Source organism: Durotheca rogersii (assembly GCF_024521655.1).
Source record: "Durotheca rogersii strain YMJ 92031201 chromosome Unknown GGS23scaffold_11, whole genome shotgun sequence".
Classification (NCBI taxonomy): domain Eukaryota; kingdom Fungi; phylum Ascomycota; class Sordariomycetes; order Xylariales; family Xylariaceae; genus Durotheca; species Durotheca rogersii.
The window spans coordinates 669,260-691,208 of NW_026251242.1; the positions used below are offsets into that span (position 1 = coordinate 669,260).

At 56.4% G+C, this 21,949-nt stretch overlaps 9 protein-coding genes across 9 annotated transcripts; 6 read left to right on the plus strand and 3 right to left on the minus strand.

Annotated features, from left to right (window-relative positions):
* Positions 1–3,356: 3,356 nt before the first annotated feature.
* GGS23DRAFT_597170 (uncharacterized protein) lies at positions 3,357–4,424 on the plus strand (the record flags this gene model as incomplete). Its single annotated transcript, XM_051518581.1, has 1 exon — positions 3,357–4,424. The coding sequence occupies one exon, from the start codon at positions 3,357–3,359 to the stop codon at positions 4,422–4,424; it is 1,068 nt and encodes a 355-aa protein (XP_051371566.1).
* A 1,468-nt stretch (positions 4,425–5,892) lies between these two features.
* Positions 5,893–6,906, plus strand: GGS23DRAFT_605380 (protein indc11; the record flags this gene model as incomplete). Its single annotated transcript, XM_051519750.1, has 1 exon — positions 5,893–6,906. The coding sequence occupies one exon, from the start codon at positions 5,893–5,895 to the stop codon at positions 6,904–6,906; it is 1,014 nt and encodes a 337-aa protein (XP_051371567.1).
* A 662-nt stretch (positions 6,907–7,568) lies between these two features.
* Positions 7,569–8,337, minus strand: GGS23DRAFT_569799 (uncharacterized protein). Its single transcript, XM_051516473.1, has one exon. It carries the CDS (start codon positions 8,013–8,015, stop codon positions 7,752–7,754), a length of 264 nt encoding a protein of 87 aa, XP_051371568.1. The 5' UTR covers positions 8,016–8,337; the 3' UTR covers positions 7,569–7,751.
* A 152-nt stretch (positions 8,338–8,489) lies between these two features.
* Positions 8,490–10,287, plus strand: GGS23DRAFT_569800 (nuclear protein DGCR14). The gene has a single exon (XM_051516474.1). It carries the CDS (start codon positions 8,641–8,643, stop codon positions 9,976–9,978), a length of 1,338 nt encoding a protein of 445 aa, XP_051371569.1. The 5' UTR covers positions 8,490–8,640; the 3' UTR covers positions 9,979–10,287.
* A 277-nt stretch (positions 10,288–10,564) lies between these two features.
* Positions 10,565–12,478, plus strand: GGS23DRAFT_72150 (cysteine proteinase). Its single transcript, XM_051521217.1, has one exon. It carries the CDS (start codon positions 10,739–10,741, stop codon positions 12,344–12,346), a length of 1,608 nt encoding a protein of 535 aa, XP_051371570.1. The 5' UTR covers positions 10,565–10,738; the 3' UTR covers positions 12,347–12,478.
* A 1,050-nt stretch (positions 12,479–13,528) lies between these two features.
* Positions 13,529–15,501, plus strand: GGS23DRAFT_597174 (methyltransferase; the record flags this gene model as incomplete). Its single annotated transcript, XM_051518582.1, has 6 exons — positions 13,529–13,538; positions 13,693–14,080; positions 14,171–14,375; positions 14,549–14,708; positions 15,070–15,164; positions 15,286–15,501. 6 exons carry the CDS (start codon positions 13,529–13,531, stop codon positions 15,499–15,501), a joined length of 1,074 nt encoding a protein of 357 aa, XP_051371571.1.
* Positions 15,502–15,764: 263 nt separating this feature from the next.
* GGS23DRAFT_597175 (uncharacterized protein) lies at positions 15,765–16,015 on the minus strand (the record flags this gene model as incomplete). Its single annotated transcript, XM_051518583.1, has 2 exons — positions 15,765–15,797; positions 15,875–16,015. The coding sequence occupies 2 exons, from the start codon at positions 16,013–16,015 to the stop codon at positions 15,765–15,767; spliced, it is 174 nt and encodes a 57-aa protein (XP_051371572.1).
* An 889-nt stretch (positions 16,016–16,904) lies between these two features.
* Positions 16,905–19,401, plus strand: GGS23DRAFT_72293 (Pkinase-domain-containing protein). The gene is made up of 5 exons (XM_051521219.1): positions 16,905–17,192; positions 17,266–17,347; positions 17,403–17,505; positions 17,558–17,954; positions 18,009–19,401. The coding sequence occupies exons 1-5, from the start codon at positions 17,053–17,055 to the stop codon at positions 18,931–18,933; spliced, it is 1,647 nt and encodes a 548-aa protein (XP_051371573.1). The 5' UTR covers positions 16,905–17,052; the 3' UTR covers positions 18,934–19,401.
* A 1,218-nt stretch (positions 19,402–20,619) lies between these two features.
* Positions 20,620–21,840, minus strand: GGS23DRAFT_72237 (uncharacterized protein). The gene is made up of 3 exons (XM_051521218.1): positions 21,460–21,840; positions 21,370–21,384; positions 20,620–21,299 (listed from the first exon to the last, which is right to left on the minus strand). Exons 1-3 carry the CDS (start codon positions 21,676–21,678, stop codon positions 20,934–20,936), a joined length of 600 nt encoding a protein of 199 aa, XP_051371574.1. The 5' UTR covers positions 21,679–21,840; the 3' UTR covers positions 20,620–20,933.
* Between the last annotated feature and the right edge of the window lie 109 nt (positions 21,841–21,949).

Consider the following 21,949-nt stretch of genomic DNA (forward strand, 5'->3'; position numbering starts at 1 on the left):
GTTGGAGTTGGGTCGGCCTCAGCCGATCCCCTGCCTTCGGGCTGTGACTGGCTAGAAATAGCCCCCCCTCGGCGCCAGAAGAACCAGGCTAGCTGACGCCTGAGAGGCTGAAAATTCTCCCCTCAGCGCTGTCACGTCACGGAGAGAATTCTCCTGGTGCGCTACCCGCCTACGGACCTTGCATACCTGCCGACATACCTACATAGGCGCGAGCACAGTAGGTGGTTGCATACCACGTAGTATTACCGCGCACCAGAGACGACAGCTGTCAATTTGCCAATTTTATTTCCTTGCTTTTCCGGAGGAACGCTATTGCGTAATGATATCCGCAATACTGCACTGTAGGCTTTCGCGCCTCGCTCGCACATGTGTAGTTGGTTTTCTTCGCATTCCTGTCAGCCCGCTTAGCGCTACGTGGAGGCGGTGGCCAGTCTCAGCACATTCTTTTTCTTCTGCTCCCTACGTCTTCCGGTGGCCAATATTCGGCGCGAGGAGCGCGAGGAGGATCGGGTGTGTGCATGTAATACCTACTAAGTATGTCAGCCTACTACTAAGACCCAGAAACGAGATGCCACGGCTTCCAAGGCAGAAGCGGAGCGGAGGGGACAGACCAACACGGGCTAGCACCGCTGCGCCCAGGCTACACCAACCCCGGAGGCCTGGCGGGATGGTCGGGTCTGTCCGGATCAGGCAAGTGGCATTGGCCAGCGCGCCCTGTGACTGGTCCGCCCCCGCCCGCTGGCCGCCAATTAAGTACCCGACCTACTGCGGTACCGCGCCAGGTAGGTACTTGCAGCAGTCCTGGCACCGGTACTAGCATGCAAGCAACCCAACTGGAGGTACCTACCTAGGTTACCTACGGTGCCTGTAGGCACTCTACTTGACGTACCTACCATACGGGGGGATGGGGGTCTGTCGACACTATGTCACGCACTATCACCCTCCCTAGAAAGGATCACTACAGCTGAAAGTATTTCCATCGCGACACTAAAGCGAATTAAACTCAGGATACGACATAGGTACAATACGAACGCCATATTAATCTAGTAGCTCTTTCTAAGGATAGAATGGCTGTCCTATATAATGTCAAGCTAGAATGCATGTCCGAATCGATGGGATATCGAGAAGGTAACGAATACCTACCTTATTAGAATGACTACAACGTAATGCTTATATTAAACTATGATAAAATCCGTACCATGACCTTTGCTGTAAGTATCTTATACCGAATGAAAGAGCTCGTCATTATGACCTCATTTGAAGACTACTTCCATACCGTGTCAGTATTACAGACATACTGTCGATAGACCCCCCCCTCCCGCTATGGTACCTAGCTCCTTATGCGACGGGTGCCTAATTACCTCCCTAGGCGGTACCTACGCAGTGCTACGCAGTGCTGCGCGGTACCTACCTACCTCTGGTTCCCATCCTCCTAGTTTCCAACTCAGTGCCCCCTTTCCGAGGCAATCCGGGGGGGGCCAAAAATACACCCGACAATTATTCACCACCCGGTATCCCCTCTCGCTTCCTTCCGACCCGTATCGATGGCTTCCACCCAGTATTACCACTTTAGATGCTGCCACTGGAGTCTTGCTCCTGTATGGGCTATACTTAGGTACCGCCTGCCTCTAGAAGCCGTGGAATCGTGAAACTACACGGCCAAGTAAAAAAGTGCTGTGCCGCAACCCCGACTCTCTCTCCCTCTCTATCTCTGACTGCCCCGTCGCCGCGTCGGGGAGTTGCCTGCGGTGCCTCGTTTTTCTGCGACGGGGACCCAACACGCGATCGACATGCCACTACCGACGTAAACCCTCGCCTGTCGCGGCCACGGTTGGCCCCTGCGGGGGAGGGAGAAACCGGGCGCGTTTGTATGCGGCCCGGACGAGCTGTGTCGACTTTCTCGCAGGGTGCTTCTTGGTAGACACCCACGTTTACACACATAGGTAATAGTATGCATCGCGTTCCTGCGTTGGGGGCGCAGGTACCTGATGCATCAAGCATTAGGGGTAATAAGCGAGGGCCTGTTAGGCGAGTGGCGATTGCGGGGGGCCAAACGGCGAAACAAAGAAGAAGAGGTGTAAACGAAAGGGCCCGTCCCCCGTTTCCTCCCAGGCCGATGTTTCGAACGTGCCATGAGCCAAGACGAAACAAGTCCAACGGCGACTATTCTCGTCGCTCCGCCTATCGTTGCCTCCGCCCATCACCCCTCCGTTTGCATTCCCCTGTCTCTCTCTTCTTCTTCAGCGCCCTCCCACACCCTGCCCCCCTGCCCCCTACCCCCTGCCAGCCCCCCCTTCCCCGTCGTCGACGATGTGCTTCGTCGATAGCACCCGATCCATGGCCCATGGCTGAGCTGGGCTGGCTGCGCTCTACCTATCTAGAGCCGGCACTATGGGGTCGGCGATCTGCTGCGGGTTGGACGCGCGCCCAGCGGAACCGCCGTACACCTGTGTAGTAAGTCCTTAGATGCGTGCCATCGGAGGGCCAACCCATGCTCCCTCCCGTGGACCATCTCATCCCATGCTCCATCCCATGCTCCGTCCCATGTTCTATCCTATTCCTCCTGCATCCAATCATTCTCCCCCCTCTCCCTGATCCTGCGGTTCGAGCTAGACTACGCCCTCATTCTTTCGCGCCATCATCGTGCATGGCTAGTCGCTCGCCCGTCTTCCACCCATCCATCCTTCGTGACTATAAGACTGTCTCTCCGGTCCCTCGAATCGATCACTTCTTCTTTCCTCACCACCAACAAGCCAGCGGCAACAGTCTCGACGACATCTTTGCAATTACCACATTCCTTCAGGCAACGCCTTGATTTTTTTTTCCACTTTCTTCGATTTTTTTCAATAACCTAGAGTTATTACCTTCCTTTCCAGCTCAGCTCTCCAGAAACCGAAGAAAGATTTCGATCGATCTCGCTCACTCAACCCACTGCATCCCAACACTTGCTCTGTTCGCCCCAGTCAGAACAAAGCATACAACAGGTTAGTCCTCCATTGTTCTCCTCCCCGGCGTTTCACAATGAGCTTGTCTGGCCTCGTGCTTGGATCTCCTGGCTTCAGGGGTCCGCGGGGGACAATGGACGGGCTTGTTCGAGAAACACCGGCTTGGTTCGCCGGGTTCGCGCCTTGTCCTCCGGGAACAATGCGGCGAGACAACTCGTGCGTGGTATAATTCACTGGACTCGGCGCTGACTTTGGGGTCCGCGTAGCCTTCACGACTCTAGCAGTCTCACAGTCGCATCGATCATTTCATATCAGTTAGATACTGATATCCCCACGAGATTATCCACCGGTTGGAACTTACACATCTCACTTTTACCACCACCGCCATCACCAACACCAACAACAATCAACATGTTCTCTGCAAAGACTGTCGTCGCCGCTGGGCTCATCGCCTCGGTCAACGCCCACATGAAGATGAAGAGCCCGGTCCCCTTCAACCCTGCTGGCTTCGCCAACGGCCCGCTCGAGGAGAACGGCTCCAACTTCCCTTGCAAGTTCGACGGCACCTACACCGCCTCCGGCGGCCAGGTCAACTCGTACCCGCTCGGCTCCCAGCAGACCCTCGCCTTCATCGGCCAGGCTGTGCACGGAGGTGGCTCTTGCCAAGTTTCTATCACTTACGACGAGAACCCGACCAAGGACAGCGTCTGGAAGGTCATCCACTCCATCCAGGGAGGCTGCCCCGCCAAGGGCGTCCCCGGCAACATGGGCGACAGCGCCGAAGCTGACGACCCGTTCACCTACCCCTTCACCATCCCCAGCGACATCCCCGCTGGCAAGGCCACCATCGCCTGGACCTGGTTCAACAAGATCGGCAACCGCGAGATGTACATGAACTGCGGCGCCCTCGAGCTCACCGGCTCCGGCGGCGACAAGGCCAACTTCGATAAGCTCCCCGACATGGTCGTCCTCAACATCGGCAGCGCCCCCAGGACCAGGGAGGGCGTCGACTACGCCTTCGAGAACCCCGGCAGCTCCATCGAGAACAACCTCAGCGGTTCGATCCAGATCTGCGGCAGCAACGGCTGCACTGACGGCTCCGCCGACTCGCTCCCCGCGCCCCCGGCCGCCCCGGCTACCCCGGCTACCCCGGCTACCCCCGCTGACCCCGCCGGTGGTGTCTTCATCACCCAGCCCGCCACCCCCGAGAACACCCCCGCTCCCGCCCCTGCCCCGGCTCCGGCTCCGGCTCCGGCTCCCGCCCCGGCTCCCGTCACCGGTGGCTCTGGCTCTGCTCTCTCTGGCGCCTGCAGCCCCGAGGGTACCTTCAACTGCCTCGGCTCCAGCTACCAGCAGTGCGCCGCCGGCCAGTGGTCCGTCAACATGCCCCTCGCTGCTGGCACCCGCTGCGCTCCCGGCCAGGGCGATCTCACCATCTCTGCTCTCCGCAAGCGCTCCGGCCGCTCTTTCCGCGCCTAAGCGCCTCGCTCTCTCGCTCTTCGCATGCTCGCCCCTCCTCCTCTTCGGGAGAGAGAGGCGCAGAGAGTAGCTGTATACTAAATGTGGCCACGACGACGGGAGAAGCATTGGGACGGGGATGACGACGCATATTTTTCCTTTAGTTCTGGAAACGACGGGGGGACACGGGATGATGATGAGACGGATGGGATGGATGGACAGGATGGATGCATATACTTGGGGTCAACATATTTTTCCACGGGCTTTTCTCTACCCTTTTTTCTCTTCGTTCCGGCACAAAAATCTCTGATAGACTTGTAACATTAGCCACTTCTGTTGTACATACCTTCTTCCCACAGCACATACACATACTTACGCCCACAAAAAACCAGCGGCTCTCTCTCCAGTGACTTGTGTGACTGCTTGCTTAACTTTCCAGCGTAAAACATTCCCGGAAGCCTGGGCACTCACGAAAGCGTCGATACAACACTGGCTGAACTGCGACCAGCTTCCTCGAAGCTGACAGTGGCCTCGGAGTTACGCCAAAGCCTCTAAGTAATTTGTAGGGTTGGCTTTTCGCCTCCCTTGAGTAGTGTGGTTGTTGGTGAAGGTAGGTAAGCTCGGTGTTTGTAAGCAAGGTTTGTTTAGGGTACGGCCTATTATCCCCTTCTCCCGGTCCCGGGCGGACCCCCGCTACAGGGGCACTCTATTTCGTAGTCGTAGTCTCGCCTAAGGGCATCTAAGGCGATCGTAGCCGCGGTTGACATTCATGATTTGGGAGTTGTCGACTAGATCCGGGGCCTCGTTCCTGGAACTCGAGCGGGGGGCGTAGTCTTACCTAGAACCTACACATCGCCCATGTATAGCTGGCAGAGGGCGAGATCGGGTCAGTTTCCGGTTTGGGCGGCGGGAGAACCATGCCCTGCTTACGACGTACGGGCCCCGACCCTCCCTTCCATACGGCGTATTCGAGCTTCCAATGGGGATGCTGGGTTGGCCTCTCCCACGTAACCACGTGCGACGGATCACAGTCGGTACCGCGTCGTGGTCTAGCCGACTCTAATGTTATATACCTACGTCAATGTCTGTAGGTGATCGAGCTGGGTGGCTTAAGCAGAGATTGTATACCATCTAACAAACCACAATTAACACATGTCTGATAACTATAGGGTAGTAACAGCATCGCGGTAATTATCGAAGTTTTCTGCAACCCTCCGGGTGACCCGGTCGCCCGTATCTACCACGTCCCGTCGCACACAGAACCATAGTCGGATGGAAGTCTCGAGAGTCCCCCCAACTATCATGACGAGATGAGCGTTTTCCCGTTACCCCATACCAGGTCGACTGGATGGTGTCACTGTAATAAAAGCCTATCTCGCCCCAAAATCCTCGCCCCTCCTTATTCTTGTTCCTTCTCTCCTAAGAGAGAATGTCACGGACCACCCCCGACGAATGCATAGCGACACCACATAACCCTCGAGCGAGACAGATGTCCGCCATCCGCAAAGTCGTCATCACCGACTTCGGCGGCCCCGACGTTCTTAAGGTCATCGACGACGTGTGCCCGCCGCCGCCGCCGGGCCACGTCCAGATCGCCACCGAGTACGCCGGCTTCTCCGGCACCGATGTGAACATGCGGATGGGCATCTATCCCTTCGTGAAGCGGCCGCCGCTCACTCCGGGATGCTGCCTCGTCGGCACGATCACGGCAGTCGGTCCTGGCTGCAGCGGCGCCCTCGCTCCGGGTAGCGTCGTTGTGGTCCTGACCAAGTACGACGCCGACGCCTCGCTCGTCAACCAGCCGGAGCGCTACTGCGTGCCGGTGCCGGCCGGCGTCGACCGGCGGAAGGCGGCGGCGCTCGTCTGCGACTGGAACTCGGCGTACAGCATGGTAGTGCAGACGGGGCAGGTGTCGCGCGGCCAGCGCGTCTTCGTGCACGGTCTCAGCGGCGCGGTCGGCTACGCCCTCATGAAGCTGTGCCAGCTGCGCGGCGCCGAGGTCTACGGCACAGCGAGCGAGCGTAACCACCCCGAGATCCGCCGCCAGGGCGCTTCCCCTTTCGTCTACACCAACAAGGCCTGGATCGCGCACATGCGCGACGTCGCCGGCGGCGCTCACGCCGTCTTCGACGCGCTAGGCTTCGAGAGCTTCGACGAGAGCTGGTCGATCCTCGCGCCCGACGGCATCCTCGTCGGGTTCGGCACCAACATGAACTCCCTCGGTGGCAGCAAGTTCAGGAACCCGACGGCCACGATCGCGAAACTGCTTGTGCGCGGCTCGAGCCCCGTATTCTCCCGCGGCGAGAGGAGTGCGTTCTTCGCTCTCTCGCGCGACGCGACGACATATGTGAGCAACATTAAGACGCTCCTCGATATGCTGAAGACGGGGAAGATCGCTGTCCCGATTAAGAGCGTGTGGGACTTGGAGGATATACGCTCGGCCCATCGGGGTTGGGGCCGTGTAGAGGGGGTCGGGTCGTTGTTGATCAAGGTCGCCAGGTAGCATCACCGATGACTCTATGAACAATGGCGCTTCGAAAGATGAGACTGAGTTCTGAGTGTCCTAATATGGGCTGTGTGCCAAATACAAGATGAACGGGGAGATTAAAGAAAGACAGAAATAATTAACGTGACATTCGTAAACCCTCTGGTGTCCCATCTGTGATTCAACTTAAAAAATCCGATCCTCGCCTAGAGGAGCTATGAAGGGGTCACTCTCGATGCAGATGTGCGGCTTACCATCACTCCTAATATATCTCCCGAGCGTGCAGGTATCGTTCCGCCTCAAAGTCGTCCAGCCCTTACCTAGACCGAAAAAACCACCAAGAACCTAACTCCCTGTTGTAAACGCGAGTAACAACCCGAAGGTAAACCCCGAGTGCAATAAAGGCATAACAAGCGATAATGCCAACGCCAACGCTAAGAGAGGCATCGGATAAGAATAAACGCGTTTCGCTGACAACTAATGTCGCTCATCTAGGCGGTCTCGTCGACCTCCCGCAACTATATCGCCTCAAAACTGTCGAATGGTTGTACAAGACCTTTGAAAACGGCAACTTAGTATGTTGGAGTATGGAGGATGGACATGGTTAATGGGATCAGGCTGGTGCCGAATATGTAGCTTTAGAGAGAGTTAGATAGAACCCTCCTCTCTTCATAACCCAAGGCGGAGAGTCCCGGTTGTAACAGCCAAACCAAGCGGCATAGTGGAAATCACGAGGGGCGGCGCGCTCATCGTGAAGGGAATCCGGCCGTGGCGTTCTGCCCGGGTACAAGTATTGGTAGCGCGAAGCCGCGTAACTATACCTACGTAACGATAAGGCCCAAGCCACACCTTCATCCTCGAGGTTAGATGTCTGCTACGATGATACCTTGTGGTTGCCGGCTCGCCGCCTTGGGACGGCGTTGTATACTCGCGCCTACCAACTGCTTGTAAGGAACTAAGAGAGCAGATCGTAATGCGTTGCCTCGAGACCTGAGAGGTGTCGTGCCACCGGGACCTCTTATTGTCGGCCCAATATCAATAACATCCATGTCGTACTGAAGAATGAAGTGAATCAAGACAGAAAGCATCACATATATACGTGGCGTCGGCCGAGCAGACATGGCCATACGTATCTATTCGCCGTCCTGGTTGTGGATACAGGACTAACAGGACAATCTAGTATCTGGCTCAGCTATCCGTTGGGGGCCGCGTGAAGGGGCCGCACGGCACTATGCTGGTTGGCACGCCGGTACTAAAGCCAATGCTAGGCTTAGTCGAGGTGAAGCTATTGTATCCAGGCGTGAGCGCGCACCGTATACCCAGATATGGTTCCGGATAGCGGACCTAGCCGTCGGTTGAGAGCATCCGTTAGCGGCAATTCACGGGATGTAGCACTGCCGTACAAGAGGAATATTGATGTGGTGGTGGACAATACGGAGTCTAGTGTGATGAGAGGAGAGGAGGTTTTTGGTTACGTAGCTACGTACCTCCTAGGCGCGTGTAGGGCTGGCTGGGTGGATGCCTTGAGTCTGGGGTGTCTACGAAGAGGTACGTACCTCAGCGATAATGGGTGCTGAGCCTATAATAGGACTAGCGCTATGACCTACCCGGCAGGCTGGACCTAATCAGAACATCATCTGTCGTCTGCCACACGAGCGCGTCATCATCACCATCCTCCACCGTCCTCCGTCCGAGCCATTTTCACAACCAGCAATTTCCCTTCTACGATACGCTCAGAGATACTATACGACCATGGATAACAATGCGAGCGCCTCAAAGGCACTTGTTCGCAAGCGAGATGACGTGGAATTGATGCCGCCGCCGCCACCACCCCCGAAACGGATTAAGCGGCCGAAGAAAATCCTGGACGAAGACAGCTACACCGACGCCCTATCTCGCATTATCGCCCGCGACTTCTTCCCGGGGCTCTTGGAGAGCGAGACACAGCAAGAATACCTCGACGCCATAGAGTCCAAGGATGCTGCGTGGATTTCGAGTGCGAGCCGGCGCCTTCGACAGGTCATGACTCCAGCGCGCCGGAAAACCGGGCGGGGAACATCACTGACCCCAAGCGCACAAACGCCCAGAGGCTTCACCGGCGATACGCCGATCTCGGTGTCGACAGAGGCCCCCGCGCCATCCCCAGAGGAGAGAGAAGAGGTCGATACGAATATGAGCCTGGGCGCATTCCAATCCAGATATACGAGCGAGGATAACGAGAGCTTCTACAAACTTCTGGACAAACAAAATTCGAAGAGGGCCCGAAAGTACGCATGGTTATGGGCAGGGAACAAGCTGCCGTCAAAGATGCAGCTGAAACAGAAGCAGATCGAGGCCAAGTTGATGGAGACGCGAAGTTTAACGGATGATGGATTCGAGAGAGACCGGCTAGCCATTAGGGATCGCGAGGAGAAACCTGCCCAGGCGGAGACGTGGAAGTCGATGCCGAAAAATTCGCTCATGTACGTTCCCGAGGGCATCGAAGATGCGATGGAGACGGTGATACAACAGGCGGAAGCCGAGTCTCGAGCTGGCCCCAAGGCCGTCAGCTACGAGAATACAAGGCTACCAGGACCGCAGTTAGACCACGACGCAGCCGTAGCGCCATCGCCATCGCTGTCTGCCGTCCGAGACGCTATCGCGGGAAAGCGGGGCGGAGGCGACTTGGACTCGACCACAGCCGGCAGCGAAACACCGAGGGTGAACGGGTACGCATTTGTGGACGACGAGGAACCAGAGGATACGCAACCACCGGCACCCAAAATTGACCTCGGCCCTGGCGAAGCCACCCCTAACCCCTTCACCATCAAGGAGCAAAGCAAGAGAGAAGCCCTGCACCATCGCATGGTCGACCGAATCTCGCAATCCAGGAGGACGTCTTCCCAGATCGGCATGACGGGGAAAGTCGACAAAACTCCCGTGCCCAAGTTTCCAAGCAGCCACCGCGTGAGGGGTGGCCTTACACCGGCAGCTCAGCGTCTCTGGAGCCAGATCGGGGTAAACGGGAACAGCACGCCCCGTACACCGTTCGGGCAGAACACGTCGTCGATTGGTGGGAGGAGCTCCAAGTTAAGGCCCACTTTGAAATAGTTCACGGGCGTAAATGGATACGAAGAAACGATTAGAGAAATTTTGATACCCCGGATAGAGAAGAGCAAGGCGATCTCTAGACATACAATGTGAAGAGTTGTTCCCCCCCATGGACTTGCTTGTGCTGCCTCTTACCTAGCGCACTATGGACACCGCTCACTCCCCTCTCCATCCCAACTTGTATAGGAGTGTACGCTACGTAAGTATTTTTCAAAAGGCCGAGATAAATGCCCGTAAATCCATGTAGGGGGTACGTAGGTAGGTACCTACACCTTGTTGTGTGAAAGAGCCTCATCTCACGAGTCAAACTCATATATTAGTAGTAGTAAATGGATAGGTTAGGTACCTCCTTTTATCCGTTGATATTTCTGGATGCATAACTGTTATGATCTTATGTGGTGGGGTGCATAACTATGGATGTACTAATGTCTCCACCTTCAAGTACACTCAATACTGTAGGTACTTATATAGAGTAGGTGTATTACGTGGAGTTAGCAGGTACATGCTCGTAGTATGACTGTACAAGGCACCCTAAGCGGGACCTCAGGTTGCCCAGCCAGGCGACAGTAGAAATTCCATTTTTGGAGGGAGCTTTCTATTCGACTTAATTTGATAGCTTCAACCTCGCACATTGTCAGCCTCGTGCTTTGCGCGGCCTAGTTTGACATTTGCCTCCCCCCCTCCTCCAAATTCTATAGCAGGTACCCTCCGACAAAGCCTAGCCGATGCTTTATGCACCGGGCACTCTCTCCGTACCGATATGTCGAAAAGACAGGCTTCCGAAGCTCTAGAAGAGCTCTATAACGTTGATTCGCCCGCGTCAAAACGATCGCGGCTCGATGACGGACCCGACCTGAGCGGCAGCGGCGCCTCCGCGACGGACGAGAGGATCGACGACGCTACTCCCGTCGAGCGCGAAGAAGACGAGTTCGACGATGAGCCCCTAAGGGCGCCGATACGGCAAGCCGCTCCCACGCAAGGATACGACGACCTCTATCTCGACACCATCCATCGCAGCGTACTCGACTTCGACTTCGAGAAGCTATGCTCCATCAGTCTGTCCAACATCAACGTCTACGCCTGTCTGGTATGCGGCAAATATTTCCAAGGCCGCGGACCCAAGTCGCACGCCTATTTCCACTCGCTCGATGTCGGGCATCACGTATTCATCAATATGGAGAAGCAAGAGGTTTACGTGTTGCCGGAAGGCTATGAGGTGAAGAGCAAGTCATTGGACGATATAAAATACGTTTCCGACCCGACATACACGAGGCAGGAGGTGATGGACCTGGACCGCAAAGCTCGCACCGCCTGGACACTCGACGGCAAAGAGTACACCCCTGGTTTCGTTGGGATGAATAACATCAAGGAGAACGACTACCTAAACGTTGTGGTCCAAGCCTTATCCCACGTTACGCCGCTGCGAAACTACTTTTTGCTGGAAGACCTCTCGTCGCGTCCCGAGCTCGTAAAGCGATGCGGCATCCTGTTCCGCAAGATCTGGAACCCTCGCGCTTTCAAGAGCCACGTGTCACCCCACGAGCTGCTACAGGAAATCTCGTTGAAGTCCAACAAGAGATTCACCTTGACGACGCAGTCCGACCCCGTCGAATTCTTGTCGTGGTTTCTCAACAACCTCCATCTCGGACTGGGTGGAAGCAAAACCAAGCCGGGGAGTAGCATAATACAACTGATATTCCAGGGGAAGCTGAAGGTCGAGTCGCAGGCAATCACCGCCAAGGCAGATGCCGGCGACCGCCTGCGATTCGAAGAGGCGGCGGAGGTGAAGACAGACATCAATCGCTTTCTGCTCTTGACGCTCGATCTACCGGCGGCGCCCCTATTCCAAGACGAACTAGAGCGCAACATCATCCCCCAAGTCCCCCTGACCACTATCTTAACCAAGTACGACGGCGTCAAGGCGCAAGAGCACCTCGCGCAGAGGAAACGGTATCGACTGATGCACCCCTTGCCGCCGTACCTCATGTTCCACATCAAGCGCTTCTCGACAAACAAGTTCGTGTCAGAGCGCAATCCCACAATCGTCACCTTCGACGCGCGCGTCGGACTCGACGTATCGCCCTACGTAGAGCCGAGCCCGGCGGACCACCCCCCGGGGGAGCCGATCTGGTACGACCTAGTCGCGAACGTCACCCACGAGGCGGTCAGGGCGAAGGAGGACGTAGCCGATTCGGGAGAGGAGCGGAAGACGTGGAAGGTCCAGCTCAAGGATAAAGGGAGAGACGAGTGGGTGGTGTGCCAGGACCTTTTCGTCGAGGGGACCCAGAAGGAGCTGCTATACCTCGGCGAGTCGTATCTGCAGATCTGGGAGCGGCGACGAGACCACAAGGGCAAGCGGAAAACTTGAGGTGCGATCGAGTCAAATTTGAACGAGTAACCGTCGCGTTAGGCTATAATACCTCGTGGAAGGCTGCGGCGAAAGCCATATATACACGATTCTGAGTCAACCTGGTACGTCTCTCTGAAGTAGCGAATCTGCCTACTCCTATTTACGGTACTCGAGCTTATGCGCATACCGTAGACTTGGTCGCACGCGCGACCGCCTTCGCCGGGGCGTCATTGTACGATACAGAGTGAGCAGTGCGCGCTCGGTAGTGGTGCTTCAAAATTCATGCTATCGCGCATGCTTTTAGAGCTTTTTCAAGTACAACGGCATCTTAGAGCTGTCCAGTTTTTATCGCCTAGCACTGTATATACATCCCACTTGTCTCACGGCCATCGGGGATCTAACATTATGTTACGTTATTTCGGGTGTACCTTGTCAAATATGATGCTAGGAGGGGCGAGCCATTGTGGACTGGTAGTATTTGGGCATACACTGATCGATATCCCCCGAACCACGTAGCCAGTTAGCTGCTAATAACCAGAGGATACGGAGATATTGGAGTATCGCAGACCATCGTTCGCACCGGGGCCTATAGAGACGCGCTATCTTCAAGCATTGTTGTACTTGGACATGTCATATCCGTACGTATATCAGGTCAATGTGGATATATTTTTCGGGTCGATGTCAGGGTGAAACGTGCATAGAGGCAGACGTCTTCTCTCTCGGCCGCAACCCAAGCCAATTAATTAATGTCCTATCGGAGAACAGCCATAAACCGTGGATGAGGCTGCATCGAGAACCGGCACGCCCTGAGGTTGGACCGGCTTTTATCCGATGTGTATGAGTAGGTACATCCCGGCTTTGTTTCACATGCCGAAGGGAGGGAGCGGGATGTTGATCTTGCATACCAACAAGACGCGGTGAAGCCTCTGTATTTCCTACGTACCTATTGCAAGTTTCCATTCATCCCACTCTCCGATCTGCCGCCTCCACAAGTTCCGACTCCACGAATCTGAGAAATAAATGCTCTATGTGCTGCGGCACATCAGAGGCTTGCTACGCCATTACGAGACGAGGTTAACTGACAGAGAAGCCTCTCGTGTTGCCGCTGCTAGGGGGAATACGTGTAGTATACCGTAGAACAGATCCGCGTTGTTGCCTTCGACTCCGGATAGGTAGTTCGAAAAGCAGACTTCGGTAGCCATGAACATCGGTAAGTAGATCCAGAGCACGACGACTTATCCCACAATCGTCTCCCCGCTCCCCTCCCCGCCGCCTCCCCTCCTCCACACCACCTCCCACCCTTCTCGCTCCCCCCAGCGTCGGCTCCAGCTCTCTTCGCTCACCCCGCAACGCCGAACCCGCAGACTGGCTCCTGGACGGGGGGTACCTGCCGCACGCGGTGATCCGGGTAGGGATCCGGCGGCAGCTAGCGCAGCGGCTGGCGGAGATCGCGCCGGCGGCCTCGGCCAGGGCCGGTGCGAGCCCGCGCGAGGCCGCGTACGAGCGCAAGGCGGCGTTCGTGGCGGGGCTGCGGGCGCGCCCCGTCGCCGAGCACACCGCGGCCGCCAACGCGCAGCACTACGAGGTGGCGGCGGGCGCGCTGCGGGGCATGCTCGGGCCGCGCATGAAGTACTCGTGCTGCCTGTACTCGGGCGTGGGCGAGGACAGCCTCGAGCGCGCCGAGGCCGCCATGCTGCGCCTGTACGTCGAGCGCGCCGGCCTGCGCGACGGCATGCGCATCCTGGATCTCGGGTGAGTCGCCAAGGGGGGGGAAGGGGGGCCGCCATCGCAGGAAGAAAGAAAGAAGGAAAGAAAGAAAGACCGCTGACCGCGCGACCGCAGCTGCGGCTGGGGCTCCGCCGCCCTGTACCTCGCCGCCGCGTTCCCCCGCTCCCAGATCACGGCCTTCTCCAATTCGCGCTCCCAGAAGGCGCACATCGACGCCGAGGCCGCCGCCGCCGGCCTCGCGAACGTGACCGTCGTCACCGGCGACGTCGTCGACTACGAGTTCGAGCCCGAGAGCTTCGACCGCGTCGTTTCTATCGAAGTAAGGAAGCTGCTAGAGGAACAGACTGTTTTTCTTCTTCTTTTCCGTGTCCCACTCCCTCCCCCCCCCCACCTCGTCGCCCCCCCTTCTTGCTCTCCTCTTTCACCCCTTTTTCCCTGCGACCGCGTAATGCGCTGTAGGTACCCATTACTAACCGGGACCCTTTCGCCTAGCTATTCGAGCACATGAAAAACTACGAGCTGCTCATGGCGAAAATCGCGAGAGCCCTGAAGCCAGGCGGCGAGCTGTTCGTGCATATCTTCGCCCACAAGGATACCCCGTATGACTATGAAGAAGGATGGATGACGACGCACTTCTTCACCGGTGGCACTAGTTAGTACACCCCGTCTCTTATCCTCGTCCCCCGCCTGTTCGGGGACTGGGCGTATTGCGCTGTTCGTCGTCGTGCTGCAGTGGACCACTGTAGACTGTGCTTGTGTGCCCGATTAGGTTTATGAGGCTTCTCTAGGGAACATGAAAGTGTTTATGGGCCTCGGATCTAATGCGTACCCATTGGCCTAGCGACCAGCACCATCTTCTTTGTCCCCCACGAGTCTTTCTATTTTAGCTGGGCAAACCTGCCGGACTCATTCCACGTATAGCTATCGGAAGGCACTGTTTTTTTTTGGTCTTATACACAGCTAGCCAGTCATTCATCCGGTGAAGATCATCTGCTGATTTTGTCTATGAATAGTGCCATCGGCAGATCTGCTGTTATACTTCCAGAGAGACCTTCGCATAAAGCAGCAGTGGTGGGTGAACGGCAACCACTACTCAAAGACGTGCGAGGTGAGCATAGTTCCTCCTTGCGGTATACTGTCTATTTAAGCAGAAAAGGGTCGTCAGGGACACGGATAGCCCATCTCCCTCTCACTTCACCTTTGCTGACCTGAGCTTGCCTCCCGTGTAGCATTGGCTTTCCAATTTGATAGCCAACAAGAAGCAGATATGGCCTTATCTAGTGGAGACGTACGGCGAGCAGGACGCGAGCGTATGGTACAATCGATGGCAGGTCTTCTACATGGCTTGCTCGGAATTGTTCGCCTACGAGGGTGGGGACACCTGGGGAGTTGCCCACTATCTATTTGAGAAGCCGAAGTCGTCGACAGAAACAGTCAAGCAGTAGCAAGGTTGTATGCGAGATGTAGACCATGTTCACTTGTCGGCGCTAGTAGTGGGGTTGGTTGTCGAGTTCGTTTGTTCGTACATTTATAAAGGCTTTCGGCCAGAATAATATGCGCTGACTGGCTATCGCGTCTTTTGAGCCGCATCCTGTCCTAGACGCCATCTGTCGCCTACCCAATCTAGTGTTCCCAGGGGTGCTTCCAGCCTAATAGAACGGGGCCTGTATTTTGTGTGAGCGTGGTAGATATCGGGTCGATTTGGGGATTAATCACCATCTTGCTTGGCACGGTACATTAACTGTGCAAGGGAGACGTTAGCAGCGAATTACGGTTGTCACACTGCGTAGGGAAGGGGTAGAATATAGAAGTCCTTACGAAGAACCACATGGACGCGCCTAGAGCCGTGGCCGTGAATCTGTAGATGCGAGGGACGTGGGGCACGATCTTGTGCGCGTGGGCGGCTTGCGCCAGGCGCTTGATCTTGGGCTCGGCCACATCCGGCTTGTCTGATGCCATCTGGTGAAAGTGAGCTGCGCTGCCTAGAGCTGTCCGGCCACCCGGATGTGGTAGGGGTTGCAGGGCTGGACGTGTAGATGGCGACTGATAACGCGCTCGAAGGGCCAACGGGCGAAGAAAGGAAGATTGGTAGGCGAGTCTGAAGGTGCTGAGGGATGGATCGATGTCGTGATGCTCACCTGGGAGCTGCAGGTACGTCGATTGTCGATTGGGTGAGTTGTAAAGACAAGCCTAGCCGGGTGGAGCCGAGGTGGGCCAGTTGAAATGCTTACCTAATATAGAGCCGCAAGAGCCGAGGATGCTCCGCGATGCTGTGGAGGTACCTTGCCTTTATGTCATTACGGTCTGTGCGCCCGTCAGTGTACATTTTCATATACTTCGCAACCTGCGGAACCCGCCCAGATTGGGTCAGGGCGAGGCCCACTATCTCGGTACTTGTATATTGGGTATGTAGGTACCTCATATCAGTATTTGAGCGATGTACCTCTCCCGTAACCTTCTTGTATACATACCTAGGTAGGTACCTCTCGATACCTATTTATCTAAGTATTCTATCTACCTCTCGATACCTCCTGCTAACCAGAGGTACGTACCCGCTTACAGGTACGTACCCCATATGTGTACCTACAGGCACCGTTCAATTAGTGACCGATTCTCTATAGGTACGCGATCGACCGTGAACCTCAGGTGGTCGTTCTCCCATCCCGTCCACATCCACCTGCTTCTACTCACCTTCTCCATCCTTCGTGTGCTACTTTTCTCGGCTACGGTAGAGAGCCTGACTTTCTCGTTTTTGTCTCTCAACAAAAAGCCCCTCCGACCACCCCCCACAATGCTATTCAACTTACCCTAATATTCTTTCCATTGCCTTATCCCTCTGAGAGACCCTTCGCAAGACAGATCTGCCTCCCGTGCCTTGCGATGTCACGTCTGCCGATGCGGTCCTAACCTACACCACCAATTATTTCTATCCGAACCAGCCACACCGTCTCTTCCTCGGGAATCCGACAACGACCTCGAGGCATCCGACGTCCAAGATGGCGTATAGTAGCGGAAGCGGCGCGCCCTCGCCGCGATCTTTCGCCATCCAGCACCAGCGACCGAAGGACAGCTTCTTAGGATGCTCCCGAATCAGCGACTACGAGCTGCTGGGCAAGCTTGGCGAGGGCACCTTTGGGTGAGTTATTCTCAGAATCGCCTGTGCCTATTTCCCTCCCTCGATACTCCTGCTAATGCCTCTTCCCTATCAGCGAGGTACACAAAGCAAAATCGCGGAAGACCGGAAGCTGGGTTGCGCTGAAGAAGATCATCATGCACAACGAGAAAGACGGGGTTCGTTATAGCCTTCCTTGCTATTCCTGCTATGGTCATTAATTTTGCCTCCTAGTTCCCCATCACAGCACTTCGCGAGATCAAGCTTCTCAAGTTGCTGTCACATAGGAATGTTTTGCGGCTCGAGGATATGGCGGTTGAGCATCATAGCAAATTGAGTGAGTCTTCCTAGTCTTGCGCGTGCATTTCCACCAGACTAACTCTTCCTAGCCGACAAGAGGAAGCGGCCGATCATGTATATGGTGACACCCTACATGGATCACGACTTGTCCGGTCTACTCGACAATCCCTCCGTCCAATTCACGGTGCCGCAGATCAAATGCTATCTCCTACAACTACTCGAAGGTCTACGATATCTACACGACAGCAGAATCCTCCACCGAGACATGAAAGCAGCCAACCTCCTCATTAACAATAAGGGAATACTCCAGATTGCCGACTTTGGACTGGCGAGACATTACGACGGTCCCGTCCCCAAGCCGGGAGAAGGGGGCGGCGAGGGGCGGCGGGAGTATACAAGCCTCGTCGTCACCCGATGGTACCGGCCTCCCGAGCTTCTGCTACACCTGAAGAAGTATACCACTGCTATTGACATGTGGGGTGTCGGGTAGGATTGCACCAAACGGCAATATATAGAGCGTTAGACTAACATCGTCCCCAGTTGCGTCTTCGGCGAGATGTTGGTGGGCAAGCCAATCCTGGCTGGCGAGAGCGACGGACACCAGCTTGATGTTATCTTCGATCTGGTCGGATCACCAACGGACCAAAACATGCCAGGATGGAAGCAGTTGCCTGGCGCGGAAGTCATCACTCCTCGGTCTAGGCCTGGAACGCTATCGCAACGATTCCGTGAGCATGGCCAAGTAGCCATCTCTCTACTGAAGGAGCTCTTGACCCTCAACTGGCGAACCCGAATCAACGCGATCGACGCTCTCCAACACCCCTACTTCAAGACTCCGCCTCTCCCTGCTAGGCCCGAGGACCTTCCCACTTTTGAAGACAGTCACGAGCTGGACCGTAGGAAATTCCACGATCGAAAGGCTGCCCTCCCACCTGCACCTAAGGGAGGCACCGTTGGTGTCGGCGCCTTCGAAGGTCCCAATGCAAGTTTTGGTAGCGGCGACGGCTACGGCAATAGGATGAGCGGCAGATACCCGAAACATCATGGCGGGGGATATCGGCCTGGCGAGGATAGTCGTCGACCGGCCTGGGCCCGCGAACAGCCTCACGTCGACCACAGACTACCGCCACGCCCGCCTCCCCCCGAATATCCCGGGAGCGGATGGGACAACCCGGCGGAGCACCACGAATCCTTTAGGGATCGAGCGTCAAGGATCCGCGGGGGTAACCGGCCCGACGTCGACACCTACATCCCCGACTATCGTAACAACGCGCGGGATGACCGGCCACCTAGGGAGGATCGGCCACCGAGGGAGGATCGGCGGCGATGGGAGGACAGAGATGACCGACGACACGATTGGGATCGCCGCGAACGAGACCGCGACGATCGTAGCCGGGCCAGCCAGACGCGCAGCCGCAGCCGGTCCCCCGTTAGAGACAGGGACCGAGATGTGTATCGGCGATAGAATCGCAGTCCACATCAACACGGAGGACACTGGAGCAAACAAGGCTACACGGGGCAATAGGCGCGACAGAGTATAGCTCGGGGGACCAACGACGCCTCAGCCACTTTGAGCCAAGCCTCTCTCGTTAGCCTCTTCCCCCTTTTTCTCACCAGGTTATTTAACGAACACCCTCAACCCCCCCCCTTTTCAACTGCAGTATTTCGCAGGCATTTCTGTGCACGGAAGGGAGCTACTTTACGGACAATGGCACGGACGGGGATGGCTGGGACCCACGGCGCAAGAGGCTGCCCAGGTAGCCAAGTTAGATAGCTGGCTACAGCTCGTTTCTCTCACATTTCTCTCTCGGCGTTACGAGTTGGGAGGCCAGGTGTTTAGGAGGGTGTGTGTATGTGTGTATTTCGCCATTTCCCACCCCCCCCGGTTCTCTCCTCTTCCCTAGGGCTCTAGGACTCTCGATCCTGGTAGTGTCGGGGAGAGGCTGGAGTTTGCGACGGGTGAGCAGATGGATGGTCCCGATTGATTGTGGTAGGTAAGATTCCCCGTCGGCGTGTGGGTTGAGCGGATCGAGCGGATTGATAGCTGTCCTATTACAATAAAGATATCTTTTTTTTGCCTGGCACAGGCTTGTGGCACGTAAACGCGGATAGAGTTGCAGGGCCGTTTCAAGAGAGACTCTTCCTTTCCTATCCCCTTGGTCTCAGCTTCGTTATTGCCGCGTCTAGGCGAGCGAGCGTCTCGGGAGTCGGTGGCCCTCTAACAGGCATGCCCGACAGGGACCGGCAAAACGAAGTGTCACGACGTAAAATGCGTGATCGAGGAGGAAGCGCCTCCCCGCCTGAGACCGGCCCGGCTCGACGGGACCGAGGCTAGCCCATACGACGGCGACGCGCAGGTAGGTAGCGCTTTCGAGATCGCCCGCAAGAGGAAACGCTACCGTCACGGGGTTGGGGCATATATCGGATATGTATGGAGGGCGTGCCACGGCCACGTCCACGCGTCTCCGCGCCTCCCGAGCGCGAATCGAGCAATTAGGCGAGTGCGACGCGGGGAAGGAGGAATAACGTGCGTGCCTGAGGCTCTCGAGCGGCGACGTCGCGTAGACGTGCTGTGCCGTCGATCAGCAGGCGCAATGTAACGCTCTTGGGAGGAAGGGGGGGGGGGGGGGGGGTTGAGTATACCTACAGTCGACCTTTTCAGATGGGGGGGGGGATGAACTGACCTTGGTCCAGCCCAAGAAGAGAGAAGACCAGGTCCAGACTCGACGTTTCACGCCGAACCCTCGAGTATGTGTATGCACCCATAGGCTCAAGCCCATAGCAGAACGCCGGGGATCGTCGTCGGGACGTGGGCGAAGAAAACACATACCTACCATTTTTTGGACGGACAGTTTCTGCTCACCAGGGCCGTGTTCTTGCTGCTGCACAATTCTGAGGGGGGCAGGATTGTCGACGGACCGCTAAGTACCTCAGCACTGCGGCGTCCCGTGCCGAGGGTCGACCGGTAGCCCCGAGAAATGTCGGGTTGTGGGTCCGCCGGCGCGCCGGCGGAGTTTACTTGCGTACCCACCCGCTTCTCCTACCCGAGAGGGATTGTAACCGCCGTGGTCTTGCGTAGTGTCGTGAGTTACAAGTAGCTGGTTGCTTGGCGGTCTAGATAGCACTTACACGGCGTCCCTTGATTCTCCCCGATATAGCAAAGAGGTATCCGAAACTAATTGTACGGCTGAAGTCGAGGAACAACAGTTCTCGTCCCGCGTACCCACGGCTATCATTGTCTGGCAAACTCATCGTGAATGCACCTCTTCGAATCGGCCTGGAATATATATATATTGACATTTGCAACATGATCAGTCAACCGCTTGCCTAGCTAACCATGCTTCTAATTAGTAGCCACATGGTGAGAGGGCCATGCGCGGAGAATCGATCTGGCTGGTATTCTATTGTCGCAAGTACCAGCAGACCGTCGCAGAGTGCCAGCTTTGAGGTCGCAACGTGGCATCGTCAGGAGAAATCGCTGCTGCTCTCCTCGTAGATTGTCTGGGAAATCAATCCCCTACGTTGCTGTCCTGGTATCTTGGAGGGCCTGGGCAGTTTCCACTGCTGCCGCAACGACTCGCGCGTATCATCGTCTGCCTCTCGTTTCGGCTTCCCGCGCCGCGGGGCCATTCCGCCTACGGAGGACTTGCTGGGGGTGCTCTCTAGCCCGTAAAGTTCCTCATCTTCATCGGCTACAGGTGGCAACCTGGCCCGCCGTCGGCCGGAACGATGTTGCTGCGAGGCGTCGATACCTAGAAGGACAAATATGAAACTCGAGGTCCCGTGCAGCATACAGCCAGCACAGATTCCTATGATGGCTGCGCAGGCAAGCTGCATTGGGTGTCAGTCCCGGTACGACGGATGTTTCCCGTGCGCAATTTATTTGATTAGGCGGTCTTACGTAGATGTAGAGGTACTGTCTTGCAGGTCAGCGGCCGGCCAGACTCGGGCAATCCTACAGGGGCCAGCATGGGAAGGAAGAGGAACATACCTTCAGTCTAACCACCAAGCCCACAGCAGTCGAGGCCACACTCAAGACGACGCGGAACATATACCAGATAGGCGATAGGAGGAAGGTGACCAGGGCCAGGAGATAGTAGATGGGATAGTGCAGAGGTATCGTCACAAGGTAGCACAGGTTGAACGTGAACCTCAACGCAGGATACAGGATTGCCGTGCCGAAGGCTTGCAAGCGTCCCAACCAATCCATGTTACTAAAATGGCCTCGTGGCCTCGTGGCCTCTCGGACGGCGGTGGGTTGGATGGCGTGGGGGGCCCCGGGGGGCAGCTCGCTCCCTGTGTGTCTTTCTTCTCCTCCTCCTCCTCTCGCTATCTGGCCGTCCGTCTCCGTGCCCGTCGCTGCCTGTCTCTGCCCCTCTGGTTATCGCTGAGTGGATTACGATCCGGCGTCGACGCGGCCGGCGGTCGATCCGGCGTAGATGGCAACTTGTTGTGCTCGTTGTCGAGTATGATCCTTTGAG